The following is an 18,417-nucleotide window of genomic DNA, read 5'->3' as shown; positions in this document are numbered from 1 at the left end:
GGGCCAAGAAATGTTCCTACGGTGGTCCGGCACTCTTTCTCTCTTTCTCTCTAAGAGGGTGCTGTCATACAAATGCAATACAAATTTCTGCTTAACTCGAGATCTAGTCAAGCAAATGGAGCCAAATATGGCAAGTGGAGATTTTACTGGACAAGTAATGCTTCTATGGTGATTCGACACTCCTCCCTTTTCTCTAAGGGAGAGGGGTCATATAAAAGAAACACAAATTTCTACATTATTTGAGAACTAATCAAGTAAATGTAACTAAATTTTGCATGAGGAGGTTTAAGGGGGCAAAAAATGAGAGGTTTAAGGCTATGGCTATGGGCTATGATGGTTCTATACTTCTTTCCTCCCTCCAAGGGGGGGCTACCATACAAATGAAACGCAAATTTCTGCATAACTTGAGAACTAATCAAGCAAATGGTACTTAATTTAGCATGTGAAGGTTTTAGGGGGCAAGAAACTTCTGAAAGGGGAAGGAGGGGGGGGGGTGTAGGAGTACTAGGAAATTTATAGTAAAAGGAAATTGTAAATGGTCAATTAGGAGATCAATCAATAAATAGTTCTGCAATTGGATTAGTAAGAAAACGTGAATGTTTAAAGAAAGTATTGATAACAAAAAAAAACATTTTGGGCGGGACGAAATTTGCCGGGTTAGCTAGTATTTAATCAAATATCAGTTTTAGAAATTTAAAAAAAGTATAATTCATGTGTTATAAATGTTTGTATCGCAAGAACAATCACAAGTGACTTACAAAAATGTCCTCAATGTAAATTGATGTCACGACGAATGCTCATCGGGAGACCCCTCGATTGATTACGTTTTGATATTTAGAAACACAACATTCAATTTTTACGCTTTTTTAACGCCCTGTTTTTGACCAATCAATTCTTATTTGGGAATTTTTTTACTGAACAATAATCGATTGGCTGCAAAAAAATGCTTTAAATAATATGGTGACCGGATTGCGGTAGGGATGGGTGTATAAAGTTTCTCCCCAGATTGACTGACAGAACGTCCAAAAACTGTTGCCAAGTTTCCCAATAAAAATATATGTAATAATCAAAGTCAAACTTCTATTTAGATTATTCAAAATTTTTTAAATAGTTGAAAAGATCCCAAAAGAGAGCTGATTCTCTGTTTCTCAATTTGAACTGAATCCAGCAATAAACGTTTCCATCTAATGATCAAGTTATTGGCATTAGAAGAGGTTCTCCGCGTATTCATAGCACCACATACGTTTACATGTTTTATTACAACAGCCCAATAATCTGTCTCGATTTATGTATCGGTGTGTGAATTTCAACATCCAAGCACCACATGAGGTGGTTCGTACCCAAAATTAAACTATAATTTATGTGTATCGTACTAAATCAATTCCACCCAGGGAAAAATGACTAAAAATAAAAATCGAAATAAATAAAACCTAATTTATGTTCTCGCGCATGGCTTGTCTGGTTTGGAAACCCAACGGCAAGGATTAATGTGGGTCTGCCAAATGTCATTGGGCATAGAATGAGATTTGAATGGCCGATAAATGACCGCGAATTTTTGCGAAAGCAAATTAAAACACTATTTGGACTCAAGGTTAAAAGGTTTATATTTCATACGGAACAGGTTCCGACAGGTTCTCTTTCTTTTTGTGGTCCGCATATCGGTTACCGTTGTCGCTCCAATCGATGAGATGAAATAAAATACCCAACGCTCGTTTCGATGAATCTACACAATGATTATAAATTCTAGAATACTCACCGGTCAGTTCAACTCTTCCGACGCTACAACTGTGCACTATCTGTTAATCTCTTGCTCAGTTCAATAGCGCAAGCGTATTATCTCAAGCCTCCGATCGATCTCGTTAGCAATCCAATTAACTCCACACGGTACTAGAGAGAACCCTTTCTGCACCTTACCCCCGTAATGAAACAGTTCACTACCGCACAATCCAGATAAGCCCGAAATAGAACAATCATCCTACATTTCACCGACTAGCACCCGGGAGAACATTTCCACCTGGTCATCCCGTTAGCGGCTGCGGACACGATTACACAACTCTTCACCCGGCACTGACAAGGGAAATCACCCCGCTTCTATCACAACACACTAATCTCACAATATTCACTTCTCGTTAACGAGTGGAAGTCATCCTGCAGTCATCACTAGCAGACACAGCACACAGCACTTCAGCAACTTCAGGAAGCAACCTGCAACCACTTACCACATTAATCTCGGGCTACTCGGCTGGGCTCGATTGCGATAAATTTAATTTAGCGAACCGAAAATTAGAGGTAATCTTGAAGTCACACTCGGGAGAACACGTGAACTCACTTTGATTCCATTATTTCGCGTTCGGATGATTAATGGGAGCCGTGAGCCGTGGGTGGGAGCGCCGATAAATGCCAATAAATTATCACTTTATAACACTTTGGCCAGTGCAGTTGAAACTATTCGCGCGTCGTTCGTAAACAGGGAACTCACTTCACGTGCTATCGGCTTTCGGCTCCTTAGTGTTTCAACAATACTGTTCCCAGTTCTAGGTTTTGGCTCGACCTGAAAGAAATTTAAAAAAAAGAAGGAAATTTGAATTTATGTGTTTTCATTAGTCTTGTATTGAGAGCGATATACCTGTCGATATAAAAATATCGATAACCGACATAAAAAGATGTGGCATAGCGTTATCGTTATTATAAAACGCTCAATCATTTCAGACTCTCTTGATTAACCCATTAACGACCAAGCTGTAAAAATTATTTTTAATACGAAAGTCATTGGTGTAATTTCGATTATTGGATGCTAAAGAAACCCCAATGTTCAAGAATTATGTTTTTCCCATCTTCCATTTTCCGGGAAATGACTGTTCGAAAAATCGAACATTGGCCGAAACCCGCACTTTTTTTTTTTGCAAGCACAAACATACTTCGAACTGAAAATCAGCAAATTAGCAAATATACGGTATTCATTCACGGACGAACAAGCACAGAAGGATAGAGGTCTCTAAGTATGAACCTGATTTAATCCACCTAAGGTGAGATGTCACATTTCTTATTTCATGTAATTTAAACTTATTACCGTAAACCGGGGTGACTTTGATCACTTCATCCCTTTTTTGAATACGTAAGAAAGAGCACTCGTAGTACTTGGGATTTGTCATAATTTGTACTGGACGTGTTCTAATATGGCAGCTTTACTACCATAGATGCATTTCCCGTTAAATACTGAGTGATTGCTAAAAGATTAATTTAAAATAAAGTAGATTTTCAGTTATTTTTATTGCGTCCAAACAATTGACTCGAACAGATACAAAACAACAAGCTGCGGTATGTAAAGTTTTTGAAAATGGTTCTCATATTAGTTCTTAAGATGAATAAATATCACTCAAATGATTTTCATTACTATTTTCAACATTTTTTCCTCAATAGAAATTTTTAGTCCGAATAAGCTTACCAACGAATTATTTGGTTTCATTTTCACGACAACCTACGACGTAACCTACTATGCAACTTTCGGCTGTTGAGCAAGCCGATGAACTATCTTCCCAACTGTCAGCGAGCCATTTTCATTGTTTACGTTTTGGGAAGATTTTCGTGAGTGGATTAAAAAATAACATTTATCGTTCGTTTTGTGGTCAAGATGCCTCGAAATTACCATAAAAAGGTAGGCGGAAGGACGTATTCGCAGTACACATCCGAAACTGTGGCGGAAGCTGTCGCTGCAGTGAGAGAACTCAAGTTTTCACTCCGCGAGGCATCCCAGCTCTTCGACATCCCGTACGGAACGTTGTACAACAAACTCCACAGCTTGCACTCGAACCCACCCGGAGGACCAACTGTCTTGACCAGTTCCCAGGAAGCAGAGTTGTGTGAAACCATCAGGATTGCCGGAGAATGGGGTTATCCCTTAACTCCAGCATCAATCCAGAAGCTGGTCAAGGGCTACCTTGATCACAGCAAAATCACGACCAGATTCGTTGACAACATTCCGGGGGAAGACTGGTTGTCTTTGTTTCTCAAGCGGAACAAATCATCGCTGGCGTCTCGCTGGTCCCAAAATATCAAGCGTTCCAGAGCGAAAGTGAGCCATGAAATCCTCACATCTTATTTTGACAACCTGGAGGAGACGCTCCGCGATGTGCCGGCGGAAAATATCGTCAACTACGATGAGACCAACTTCACCGACGACCCAGAATCGAAAAAGGTTGTAGTTATAAGGGAACAAAAGTACGTCGAAAACGTGCTAGACCATTCAAAGACGTCGTACTCGGTCATGTTCGCTGGATTCGCCACCGGGAAGGTATTATCAGCTTACGTAGTTTACACTGCGCTGCATCTGTATCCGACATGGACAATGGGCGGTCCTAAGAAATGCCGCTACAAACGGACGAAGTCAGGTATGATACTATAGCAGATTTTCAATTCCTAGATTTTCAAAACTTTGTTTTTTTGACGTAGGAGTACGTCTTTTATTTCTATACTGGGGTGTAAGTTCAAAGTTTCGAAAACGAAAGCGTTACGCCGGAGCCTCGAGATTTTGAGCGTTAATACCTTATAAACAACTGAACAAAATGGTATGATAAACACTTCATTCGAAAGATAAAATGTCAACGCGTTATATGCTTGTTACTTTTTGATCCAAAAACTTGTTTCAATAGCCTTAAAATTTGTTTTAAAAACAGGCTATTGAAATCACACCAATCAGTATATAAGCGAGCGCCACTCGGAAATTCACTCAGTTATGATCGCGCGACGATTGAGGTATGATCGCTGGAATGAATGGATGGTTCCCCAACACAGACTTCAAAACCATGGAGCCTGGGGAAATCAGCAGCAATTGACCTAAATAGGGATTTGTTTGCAATTGAATTCGTAAATTGTTTCATTCATTCACTAATTTAATCAATACACACAAATGATACCTTTACGCATTGGCAATATGGTACCCAATCATAAACATCCGAGGTGCGATTATTGCTAGTTGAAAAAAACCCAAATGATTACTAAGCCAGTCCAGGCAGTCCTACGTCAACCTTACGGTTATATCATAGGTATAACCTATCCCTAGTTTTTTCAGGATGGTTTGACGGTGTCGTCTTCGAAGATTGGTTCTTCTCTGTTGCTGTGCCTTACTTCCGGAGCTTGAAGAATGAAAAAGCCAGAGTCATCATCGGCGACAATATGGCATCTCATCTATCGTACACCGTGATCAAGGTTTGCCAGGACAACAACATAAAGTTTGTTTTCCTGCCTCCCAACGCAACCCACCTTTGTCAGCCACTAGATGTCGCTTACTTTCGACCATTGAAAAGGGCTTGGAAGCTTGGAAGAAGGACAACAAAGGTTGCGTCCCGAAGCACGTTTTCCCTCGATTGCTCAAACAAGCTCTGAACAAAATCTGAACAAGATCCGCTGAATAGATTTTCAGTCCTACGAAAAATCCCAAACGCAAAGGAACAGACTAACAGCTCGTTTTCTGATGAACTGGTATTGTTACTGAAGGAGGAAAGGTTCGGAAGGGCTAGTGAGCGGAATATTCCGAAAAGACGCCGGTTGGTAGATATTCAACCCAGTGCAAGCGTCAGCAAAGATCAGGTACAGCAACTTATGGCAAACCGAGACAACGCGAAGAACCGTAGCAATGAAGAACCGTGAAGATGAAGACTCCGGAGCCGACAAATTGTCATCCGTTGGGCATGCAAGTTAAACGGGAGGCATTGGAAACTGAAGAGCAGCAAACAAACAAACAACAAGCAAACTGCGAGATAAAACGTCTCATGGACAACCCAAGTCCAGCAATGTTCGCATTTGAATGTTTAATATCACTGATTTGCATATGATCTTATGAATTTCTTTGTTCATTTAATTTTTTATTATCATCAACTGTTAAGCTCAGATAGCATCATTTCTATTCTCACGAATTCCTATTTTTTTTTATCATGAATTGATTGTTTCGTTTGTTACCTAAAAAAATGATTGTTTGGGGGGGGGGGTGTGCGTTTGAAAATGGTTGGAAAATGTCCACGGTCTAAATTTTTTTTAGAATTTATATGGACGTTTGTCCACGGGAGGGGAAGGGCGGTCTAAAATAGTCAAAAACCTATACACGTTAAACTTTTGTCCATATAAAAAAAATCCAAAAATTTGTATGGAACGTGGAGTCATTGTAGTTTTTGGATGGTCCCTAAACTGTCCACGTGGAATGTGTATGGCCCCTATGTTGCTTATCATACTTATAATCTCATTAAAGACGCTTTAGGCTGTTTAAATTGGTCAAAACGATAAACTTTCACTCTAAATTCATCAAAACAATAAAGTGATCAAAGCCACCCCGGATCTAAAATTGATGTAAAAAATTTGGAATATTTAAAAAAAACAGCAAAATTGTTACTAAATACTTGAGGATCTTGCTCAATACATGCCAGTACTCATTTTAAAATTATCAGAAGTTTTAGTCTCCAGAACATACTTAAAATATTCAAGAAATATTCAGAAAAGTGATCAAAGTCACCCCGGTTTACGGTACTTTTATTGTTGGCCGTGGAGAAATTATTATGCTTAAGAATTATTTATTTCCAATTGTCCATTTTCCAAAACCTGCAAAATACCAAAATGATGCGAAAAAACAATGTAATCGAGGGATGGGTGGTTATTATTCGGTCCGGCAATCTCATTCCTCGTTACATGTACTGATCATTTTCTCCAGATGCTCCACACACGAAACTCTACAGGCCGCCATTACCTAATTACCTAAGGTTCAAGGCGCGTAGAAGTATTCCTAAGGTGGGCCAACTTGCTAAAACCACTCTTCAGCCATCTTGGAAGTCTACTGTGTTTTGTTTGTAAACAAAACACAATACGCTTGTGCCCAAGCTCGCTCGTGATCAGTCTGTCTCTTTCACACTTCAAGGAAATAATTCCCCTTCTGCTTTCTTCCGTACTGTTTTCATATACCGCTCCACTAACCAACTTAGTGACAAAACGGCCTCACCTAGTACCATAGACCCGTCTTGCTAAGGTTAAGGATTTTCAATGCAATGCAAAAACAAATGAAAAACATTCCGTCTTCCAAAGTAAATCAACCAAAACGCGCTGCAGAGGTTAGATGTGTTGGTATTAAATCAGCAGAAAAAAATGTTCGTTATGGCCAACGTTCGATTTTTCGAACACTCAATTTTGCCGGTTGTTATTTCCCTGTACGAGACTCAATCGAACGATTTTTGCCCCATATCGCAATGTATGTTCTTTTATCAAAGTAATACAGTAAAAAAGTTCACATAATTTTGTATTTTATTGAGTTTTTAATTGAAAGTAAGAACACCTTCCAAACATACTTGCTTCATATTGAATTTATTGCCCAATAAAGTTATACAAAATTGAATGAACTTGATAGTAAGTGGTAGCTAATAAATTGAGCTATCTTTTTGTGCAAAAACATTACCATATGGTAGCTTTCCAAACACATGAAAAATTATCAAAGTTGCTGTTCGATTTTTCGAACGCTTGGCCTAAAATGGGTTAATTTGACCTAGCCGTTCCAAATAACGTATATGTAATTAATAAATAAGAGCAAGGATTAAAAGTAACACTTCTGATGATAAAATGCAGAAAACATCGGCTGGAATCTGAGTCCTGGAAAATTCAGTATGAAATTTAGATCTCTAGGTTAATCCAACAACTAAATGATTACTGAGCCAGGAATCTCCATATTTTCCGTATAAGAATAGGAATAGGAATATCTCAACCGATAATTAGATTTCTGAATCTGAATTTGATAGCAATACTTTAATCAGAAATTTTTATCAGATTCACATTCAGAATGGTATCTGAGTTAAGAATATCGTTAAGGAATTCAGATATCGAAAGCGACCACTGAAATCTGTTCTCAAGTATTCGGTTTTGGACATGAATTTGAGATCAAGGTAAATTGATCGAGTATGGAATCTGATATTAGTAGCTGTACTTCGAATAGTAGTATTCTAAACCTGGATCTCAGATTCATTCATTCACATTCAAGGCAGACAGCCATAACCTTCAATTTGAATACGGGCTCTGTACCTTCAGCGTCACTTCTTGTAATCATACGCCTTCAAATGAATCAATTTGAAACCTGCTTATATCGATTGAGTTATATGATAAAATCAAATCTTGCTCGATTCTACCGACTTTCATTCGAACACGTATGAGACGCGATGAAAAATGGTTCTCACGCGATGATATATATTTATGTGCAAACAATAATGTGCAGAATGATAAGGTATGAAAAACACATTCGAATAAAAAAATCGTTTACCTTAAAGCATTTAATCTAATCTCAATAAAAGGATTCTCACATATGTTTGTAGTTTGCAAACTGCTCTAAACTGCCTTCTGTTATTATTAAAATTGTTTCGAAATGATTCCTTAGGGATTGTGGATTTTCAATGGGATTGAAGCAATATGTTCATTTGTTTTGTAATCTGTGAAAATCAGAACATTGTCCAGCAGCCCTTCCTTTGTTTTCTTTCTATGTGATAAAGTGGAATCTTCGAAAAATTCTGGCACATCACACTTACTGTTATCTGTTCTAGTTATTTTTTGACCGTTTTTTCCTGTCACTGCAGCGCCTCTAGTTGTCAAACCAAGAAACTAATGACAGCGTTTTGATCTGAAATACTAAATGGAAACAATTCTATCAGGATTGATACACGCGTTGAAATGATATCAAAGATGAAACGCGAAAAACGTGAAAAAATTCTGTACACTCACGTTGAAAAATTCAACGTGGTCAGGAGGAATGATCGCCAAGGCTTTCAAATTTACTAAAACGACTGTAAACACCAACGTTAAACGTTATCGTGAAACATTGACGGTAACATACAATCGGAACATATGATCGGAAAATATGAGCGAAGGTCACCAGGGTAGACCGGAATAATCCTTGGATCTCCGGACATGATTTGGCGAAAAAAATTCACTGTTGCGCACAGTACAGTCTTTAGTACAGTTCGGCGAATGTGTGTGCATGGAGAATTCCGGTCGTCTCATGACAGCAAAAATCCCAACAAGACGCTGAAACAGAACCTGGTTGCCAAAAATCCTGCAAGGAAACTATACGACCAAGTTCTAACCAAGCAAAATGCATGCATTTTGATGGACGATGAAATGAAGAATGGACTTCGGACAAATCACTGGTCAAAAATATTACCTTACTAAACGTAAGGGAGATACTCTTAATTAGTTCAAATTTGTCTTCGCAAATTAATTCGTCCGCAAGTAGATGATTTGCCAGACATCTGTAATTGTTGATAGAGAACGAAGGCTTTCTACAAGGAGAAGTATCTTCAGAAGATAGTTTTGGCGATCAATCGATCACCCACAAACGCTATTCGATGTCATTGCAAGCCGCACGCACATTTTCAATCGGCGTTCCATACTCAACAGAACGTTTCTCAAAAGTGTCCAAACTCGAATATCTTACGTAATTCATATTTCTTAGCATATATCCCCAGATACTGAAATCTGAAGTGTAGAATTGAGGCTGTGGGCACGTACATCTTCAGCAGCATTCGAGAAGATTAAAGCTTATTATTATTGAAATATTATTATTATATTGGTGTAGTGAGCAGATAGTATCCGAACGAGAGGGATATATACTGCGTTTCATAACTATAGAACCACTAATTTTATCTGAGATCCCAGAGATATGTAAGAAGTCGGTTGAATTGAACTATATAGTGTAGGATATATCTCTCTCTACGCAGAGGATACTGCCCGTTTGAGCTCTTCAAATCACCCATACTGCTTGTAAGTTGCATCTACCATTCGTACGACCACTCCTCATATATTCTTGATTGGGTTTTGATTTGGTAAACAAGATGACCCGTTCAGAATCTGAAGCGTCTATTCATTCAACCATGCCATGACTTTCCGAATTTTATGAACTGATGCCAAATAACCCAATGCGACATGCAAGATGTGTCATGCATCATGCTACATGCGGCATGCTATATGCTCATACTGGTCATCATACTGATCATACTGGTTATGACATGGAACACGCACATGGTACAGAAACGAATTAGATTCCGACAGTCATACTGTCATGCTCTCTGAATAAGGAAGGGTGACTTTCTCCTGAAATGGCATGTAGATTGATAGATCGGTTTCCCCCGTCTTGGTGAAACCTTGGCAGGCCTCCGGTTACGTTCGAAGCTTGTCTAGGCTTAGGCATTAATTGACATTCCTGCCTCTCGCTGATCCGGCATTGAACACGATCCCCGTGAAGGTCAATATTGCAATACTTGCAAAGATAACCATGGGATCACGGAAAGAGACTATGTAAACCTAGTGGAGACATAGTTGTAAACGATCGACATTTTTGGTGACCATCACATACTGCTCTTGCACGAAAGTGCGGCTCAATATGTACTGTGAACGTGACCAAAAAGGCATTGCTCGGCTCCAACAGCCACATTGAAAATAAATTCACAGCCGTTGATTCACACGTTGAACGTTTCAATGTTCTCTCTTTCTGTCGAATGTACACAGAAAAGCGATGAGAATACGCTTTTTCCATTCTACCATAAAAAAAATCATTCAATTCAGTCGTCCAAACTGATGATTAGTCGAATGAACTGAATTTCATGGGAAACTTCTAAATACGATGCGCGCAGAATTACATCTGAATGGCTGTCGAGAGAGCAATTTCTGTTACTTCTGTCTTATTTTCAACATTTTACAGTTTCATATTTAACAAGGTGTCTCGAATAGCTCCATATGTTCTTAGAATGACGTGGTCTAATAGTATCAATTGATTTTTAGTTAAATTCTCGAAATTGGAGCACCGGTTAATCTTACCACCCCTGTACATTTTACCCATATTTCCCCAAGGTTTTCATCGTGCTATCATGTGAAATTATGGTAGTGCGCAAACGATCCACGGCTACCAAAATTAACTGCTCTGATAGTCGATTATCTCGATCGTAAAACGGACGCAAAGCGCAATGAGTTCATCGAACATGATTTTCGAAAATAATCCGCACAAATGTAATTCCGAAATTATAGCGAAAAAATTTATAAAACTGGAAAATGCGCAAATTTATTTTTTTTTCGAGTTAATACGTAACACTAATCGTTACAGGTGAGTCTGATAGTTCGGTGTGATTGTTTCTCGAGCTAGCAAATATACTTTCGGGGTGCCTTCTTCTAGAGTCGAGGTCACTGCTTATTACATTAGTGCACCAGAAGGTAGCTCCGGTTTGCAAATGTTGACAGGGCAAAAGTTCAACTGTAGCCACTAGGCAAAACAAAAATTGTCCTGTGTTCAGCAGAGCCAGTTTTGACAGTTTGTTATTTAGCGTGAATGAGGGATTTCCTCTTCCTGGGGCAAACGAAAAAAACTGTTCTGTATTTAGCAATGTAATCGGATATCGATATTGCTGGGTACATGTTATGAAGGGCATGTTAGACGCTGGGTATAATCTGAAGAAATTTATTAACCCGACCTGCTTTTTATTGCTACAGAATTAGCTTTAATTGGCAGAATGTGGCAAATATCGAATTAATGGGCTGATTTTGAACCAATTTATTTCTCGCGAATGCGAAAGAGAACTGCGTGTGATTCGTTTAGGATGCTGACTTCCATAAACTCTAACGGCGACCCGGGAAACCAACTCCTGAATATCAACGGAGATTTATGGTCATAATTTGTGTACGATAATTGCTCGCTACTAATTCGCGTGAGACTCCTACTGAGAAGACATTCTGCTTTTCGAAAATCCTTCGTCAATAGTTCGACCCGTTCTTCCGTTCGCTGGGCAGTAAATCAACTGTTTGGCGGAAAAAATATCAGTTCGTGATAATAAACGACGCTGGCAACTCTCGAGCGCTGGGTTCGACACAAAACGCAATTTTACTAGTTTCAAGCAAAACCCCTGAATTAAAACTTGCGACACTCTCTGTGCAATTAATTCGACTCAATAATCTGGAGACCTTCCCCACCATCCACCCCTGGTCTCGATTCGTAAGGTTTCGCTGGTGTTCGTTTGCTGCCTTTCAAGCTAGGGCGTTTCAAAGTACGGCTTACGGACACTTCAAGTGCCACTCCAAGAGATATTGACGGGCCTGGCCGCGTTAAATCTTCGAAAGTTGCCGGTCGCGCTGCTGCTGCAAAAACCGCAAGAGGATTTATTTACGTTCCTGCAGCCGGGTTCAGGTTCTTAACCTGCAACGATGCTCCTATCCGACGCCGGGGCGTATGTGCAGCCGGTGAGTGCCGAACCCCGTGTGGTTGGTCGGTGTGGTAATAAAGTTAACAAAGGAAAGAGAGGTAAATTGGATTAAATTACACTGGCTGGCTGACAGTTTGTTTCGCCTTTGCGCCATACGGGATGGGTCCGTGGCCATGGTTATCGTTCCCCCGCGACTATTCTTTGATCGCGATGACCTTTGCGACGACTGACGGGTTTCGAACTGAGGCAAACGAGACTGATGGCTTGGAGGGAATGGAACAAGAAAAAAAAACAGGTGGCAGAACGAATAGTGCTGATTGGAGAAAATTCGACAACAATATGCCCCGAGGATGAGTGAAGATGAGTTGGAAACGATTTAAATGATTATGTTACTGCGCTGAGAAAACCACATCGTATTTTAGAGACTCAGACCAATCCTTATTTATGGGGATTTCAATGGGCAACTAAACAACACTCCAAAAAACTCTTCCTAGCTCTTCGGGGAGAAAATAAAATTACCTCGATGACAAATATCAGCCACTTCAGTCTTCTTGTTCGAGGCTCACGCCGAATGTGTCGCGTCACTCATTTTAATTGTCACGCAAAAATTCTTGAAAACCATTTAAGTTAAAGACCGTGACGATTCGAAATGAAGAGGCGATGAGAAAGGGTGCGTTAGTCTCACACATACAGCGGACATGAATCAACTCGAAACTTGATGGGCAATCCGATGCCCACCACTCAGCACCACCGGTTGCCCTTTCCACTCGCGATTTGACTACAATAATCATACACACACGAGAGCCCCACCCCACTTGGGCTGATGACGGTTTGATGACCGGATTAAAACCAACCACACTAATGTGCAAAAAAAAGGCAAGATTCTGGTTATCCCGTGCCAGAACCACCAGCAGGCACGGAGATAAACCCTTGCGTGGATCGCCAATTCCTGGAAATTGAACGCAGCTTGAAAGCGGACGACGAAGATTTATTGTTTAATGGAGAGCCCACCGACGAAAAAAAAAAGGTGAGTCAGAGAAGATGCTGAAAGAAGATTTCGTGAAACTTGCTGAAATGCTGTGAATACGAAATGAGACGCTGTGAAACGGGTAGATGTAGATCTAGTTTTTAATGATCGCTCTTGGTCACACAATTTGCCCTGCAACAACGAAAACCAACCAGAATCTGGAGGTGGGCTCCGTTCTATCTGTGGCACACGAGATGGAGCAAACAAGGGTTACGCAGAATCGGATTGAGGGCCCAGAGGGGAGAAGCCAACCTGCCAACCATAAAATAGGGATTGATAATCTATACGTGGACTATGTGGGCATTCTCGAAATGCTTGTGCTATGTGTGTGTGTTTGAATGCTTTCTGATTCTACCTGCAATCTAGGAGCATGGAGAAATAATTTGCGAACATCATCTGAAAATGGGATGAGCTGCTCAGATCCAACCGGATATCTGTGGGTGAGACGACTGCCGGACAAGAACGCGTGGAACATGGATTTTTAATCTATGCTCTCGTCCGCTAGCTCCAGCCGTTCCTGGCGTCGATTATGGGAGCAAGGGAGGGGGATAAAAAGGTTTCTCCAACAATTATTTGCCTGCGTGGGCTTGTACCACTCCAATCTAGGCGATATTTCATTTATGCTAATGTTTCCGAGGACAAACACCACATATCGTTGACACTTCTTGGGAATGTATCATACCTTTTCCTCCGAAACGATCGGTTGAGAGCAATAAAATTTATTTTATTTAATAATGATTTGCGATAAAATGCGTTGGAGTGGTTGTTCGAGTGGCTAAATTGTAGACGGGAATTACTACATGCAAACGGCCAACTACCAATTGTCAGAACATTCACAAATGAGTGTACATCCCGTAGGAATTTAAATGCTATGACAGCATACTGAAAGGGGAGAAAAACGTCAAAGCCCACGACCACGATAATGATCTCGTTACCTATCTCAACTCAGTGGTTATTAAACAAGACCAGACTTAAAACCCACCCAATCTTCAGGAAATAATGTTGGTTACTGTCATGTGACTTCCCCGCACTCGAAGCTTCCAGGTGATGATTCCAATGCGAAGATATCAAATAGTTTGTGGTGTTTCAATTCTTGCTTCGTACGACATTTCTCAAGGTTCGAACCATTTATTAGGTTTACTGGTATTGCGAGAGATTTTCGAAAATCGATTGCATCGTGAAAATTGTCCAATTTCAGTCATTCCATGATGGATTTATGAGATTTTTGCGTCAATCAATTTCAATTGTGTCAAATCAAAACTTTGAGTGCTTTGAGGAACCCCTAAATCATTTCCGATTGAGTTGAAATTTTTCACAGGTCTTTTTCGAGGACTAATAAACAAAATATACATGGTCGGTTCTTTAAATTTGATAATTATTTTTTTCCATACCTTCATTACCTCTCAGGCTAAGTCCCAAAAGGTTGAATATCGGCCAAAAATTTTTTTTCGAGATGACACCAGATCTCGATGTTTTATGCATTTTTAAGTCATTTGGCATCCTTTACTCCCCCCTTGGAAGATTTTCGAGGATGAAAAAACCAAAACTTTGAGCGTTTTGAGGCACCCCTAAGTCATGTCCGATTGAGCTGAAACTTTGCAAGGATCATTTTTTGGGGCCAATAAACTAAATGTAAAAGTTGAAATAAAATTCTGGTAATACACGTGTAAATTTATAACACATTCGAATTGGAGCTCTTTTGGTATTAACAAGTTCTTCCGCATAGTAACTCGATGGTGATAATTCTTTCGTTGATCGTATTGTTTTCACATATTCACGTTGGAGAGCCTTAACCCTTCTCTTCGTTGGCCGAGGCAATTTGATTGAATGTAATACTTTTCCATTAACCATTTTTGAAGCATAGGCAGTCGTGGCAGTGTTTCGAGCTCTGCAATACAATTTGCTTAACCAATGTTAAAGTTGCTAAAACTTACATTATAGAACAATTAAACGTAAAAATAATAATTGTATTGATATCAACACAATTTTATTCTATTGATTTTCATGACATGAAACGCTATGAAACAGGAATAAAATTTTATTGAGTGGTTTTTATAGCTGTTTCGATGATGTTGTCTGGCATCAGTGTCGAAAAAATAACGATGCTTTCACCAATACAAACAAAACCATTGCGGAAAATTGAAGAATGAAAATTTAATTTTCAAAGCAATAGCTCGAATTTTTTTGACGCTAGTGCTCGACGATTTTCAATGGGTCATTCCACGGCAATTTTCGAAGGGCAAAACAAACCAATTTCCGTTGAATCTACTCAACTCGCTGGATATTATTGTTGTAGTACGGAGACCATACTATACAGGCATATTCGAGGATCGAACGAACCAATGCGCAATACAGAGCCTTCATGCAATGTACATTTTCGAAATGTTTTGTTGCCCGAAAAAAAAAACCAAGAGTTTTAGACGCCTTAGAGGTGATGCACGAGATGTGATCTCGAAAGTTTAACTTGGAATCTAACATGATACCAAGGTCTTTGATAATATTAACACGGTTTAAAATTTCACCACGAAGCTTGTATTCAAAAACAATGGAAGATTTATTGCGTGTAAACGAAATAACAGAACATTTCGAAGGATTCAAAACCATTCTATTGGTTGTGCACCATTCCGCGAAAATATTTAGCTGCTGTTGTAGAAACATCAATGATCGATCATGCATCGTGCACAAGTGTAAGTGTAAAATTGTATACGGCAGCGGTTGTGTTAAAATGATTTGCAATATGAAACGATTTATTTCAATTTTCATAAATAAAAACCAATGTGTTCCCGCTCAAGAACGGATCGTCCGGTTTTATCTGTACCATTTTTCAAAAGGACACTGAACAAGCACTGACTGTCGTAGATCCAAATATCCACTTGCGGCACCTTCTTTCTCTGGATTTTTATCACTTTTCGGCAACGTCAATTGCCTCCACAGGATTTGACTTCTTTTGCGATTAAAATAAACTTTCTCAACACTCCCTTTTCGCTGTCGACTTCATACAGTTCTATTTGTATACTGGTTTTCTCTTGTCTTTTTATTTACAATGTGTTTTTGTGTTGTTTGTGTATAATAAACAATGCGTGTTTTGTTGTCAGTTTTTGTTTTCGCACAGTGTGTGCGGCGTGTAAAAATTGGTAATTTCAGGTGTGTCTTAAATTCTAGATGTTTGGAGAGTGTATCGTGTAGGTGAGTATTTATATTTACAAATTTCTTTTAATTTTCCAGGTCAGTATTGAACTTTATTTTGACGGACACTACATTTATTAAAAACAACTATTTAAAAATCGGTGGCGAACGAAAGCTCATCAGTTATGTGATGCTGTTGTATTGGTGATGTTCTTTTCGAAATAAACGAGCGAGATGGACGTTTAGTCTATTCCGAAACACAATCGCAGGGTCGGACTGCAATTGAATTCGAGCGAAATTCTATCGTCACTCATTCGTTGCATATTGAGTAAACTAAATACTCAACTCAACATGATCATTTTCACCCAAGGAAAGTTCATATGGCGAGAAAAATTGGAAAAGTGAAGGAATATTCGAGAAAGTGATTTCCCATGTACTCCACATATCGCAAAAGGTGTTGTTAGTCCAATTGAATTTCGCATTCAGGCATATTCACACTGTTCAACTTCTATAATACCAGGTGATGATCCTGTTTCTTTGTGTCATTGTAAACAAACAATGCTTCAATTTATATTCTAGTGTGTAGGTATTGGTGACTACACCCAAAATTGATTTTTAGCTCATGTTTTGTCATTCCGATTTATTACATTAAATGAGCGAAAAAATAACAGAAAATGCCATGACTCTCAAATACAGGTAAACATTTGTATAATATATATGGCCGTAATAAGACCAGTTACATTTTCCGTTTATTTTAGATGTTTTGATCAATAAATCTGAAAAATGCAGGAGGGGAAAGTGCTCACGGAGAGAGAAAAAAGATAAATCGATGCAATGATACAATTCTGTGCAATGATGCGGGATTCTGTGCAACCGGAAAGCTCGAGATAGCTCTCACATCATTTAAGGATTACATACTTATTCTGGAATTCTTTCTCCTACCGTTTTTGAGTGGATAACGTCACACAAAAATTCACATTCCAGCAAAATAATGCTACTATTCATACCAGCAACGAAGGTAAGCAATAGATTATGGACCAAAAACTTATTTTTTTGGACTGGCCGGCTCGCTCTCCAGACTTGAATCCAGTTGAGAATCTTAGGGGGATCCTTGTATGTAGAATCTACACTGAGGGAAAACGATACACCACGATTGAAAAGCTCAAGGTCGTTTTTGCTCAAGGTATTCCAACACGAATTTTCCAGGTTATTAGCCGGAATGACAAGGTTGCTAATTATTGACATGTAAATCAGCCGATTGTTTTGAATTTTTCATTTATAATACTTTATAATACTGAGTTTTGAAATGGTCTTATAGAAACTGGACAGCTGAAATTATCATATTTTTTTTTTATTTTATTTATTTATTTATTTCGTCTTCGAATTTTTTCGTTCAGACTACATCTCAACCTATATTCTTAAGTCTAAGTTTAAAAACAGCTTTATTTATATTGAATTCGAACACTGCACTAACATTATTAAAATCTCTCAAACATGCATAAACGTTCGTTCTACTTGTAGGGAGCGAAAGAAAAAGCTGGTTACGTAGTCGACGTTGAGGTACATTTATGTTGACATTTCGAAGAAGAGAGACGGGCAGTCTTTGTTAGCTGTCAGCAGGTCAAACACGAACAGTCGTCGCAGTTTAGTTCGTCTGGATGCAAGTGTTTCAAGGTCGTTTAGTTTACAACGATCGGATTATCATATTTAAGCACAATAAACAAACAAACAACTCTTTCGAACGAAATTGACGTTAAATATACTTTATTCTAAGCATTCACCAATGTACGAATATATCTTGTTGAAATTCTAACTGTTTGTGTTGCAACGAAATAAGCTCAGGGTGGTCTTATAGAAGTTGGACAGAGTGTAGCATCGTGTTCCGTTGGGTTTTAAGCGAAAATGGAAATGGGTTGAATAAATACTCTCAGAAGGTAAACATCATAAAAGAAAATTACCTTTTCCATTTCAAATATGATGTGTCTATAATAAAGTAACACTTTTGTGAGAAAAATGGATAGTTGTGTACGTTAACGAAAATTAGCTTATATTACATTGGTG

The 18,417-nt window shown here is 38.9% G+C and overlaps 2 protein-coding genes across 4 annotated transcripts in view; one reads left to right on the top strand and one right to left on the bottom strand.

The window, feature by feature from the left end:
- Window positions 1-18,417, bottom strand: part of LOC129767553 (cadherin-99C) — a 442,929-nt gene that overhangs the window by 339,984 nt on the left and 84,528 nt on the right. For all 3 annotated transcript variants that reach the window (XM_055768573.1, XM_055768599.1, XM_055768582.1), the window contains exon 2: window positions 1,757-2,551. The gene's annotated coding sequence lies outside the window, so the exon portion shown is untranslated. The remainder of the gene's footprint in view (window positions 1-1,756; window positions 2,552-18,417) is intronic.
- The window catches only part of LOC129780682 (uncharacterized), a 30,585-nt gene continuing 15,799 nt past the window's right edge, over window positions 3,632-18,417 (top strand). Inside the window, exons 1-2 of the mRNA XM_055789137.1 lie at window positions 3,632-4,388; window positions 5,069-5,228. Of these exons, the coding sequence (XP_055645112.1) occupies window positions 3,632-4,388; window positions 5,069-5,228 (917 nt within the window). The remainder of the gene's footprint in view (window positions 4,389-5,068; window positions 5,229-18,417) is intronic.

The sequence above is a fragment of the Toxorhynchites rutilus genome, chromosome 1 (genome assembly GCF_029784135.1).
Source record: "Toxorhynchites rutilus septentrionalis strain SRP chromosome 1, ASM2978413v1, whole genome shotgun sequence".
NCBI lineage: Eukaryota > Metazoa > Arthropoda > Insecta > Diptera > Culicidae > Toxorhynchites > Toxorhynchites rutilus.
Note: the sequence above shows the minus strand (reverse complement) of the source record. Positions and strands in the feature narration are given on the sequence as shown.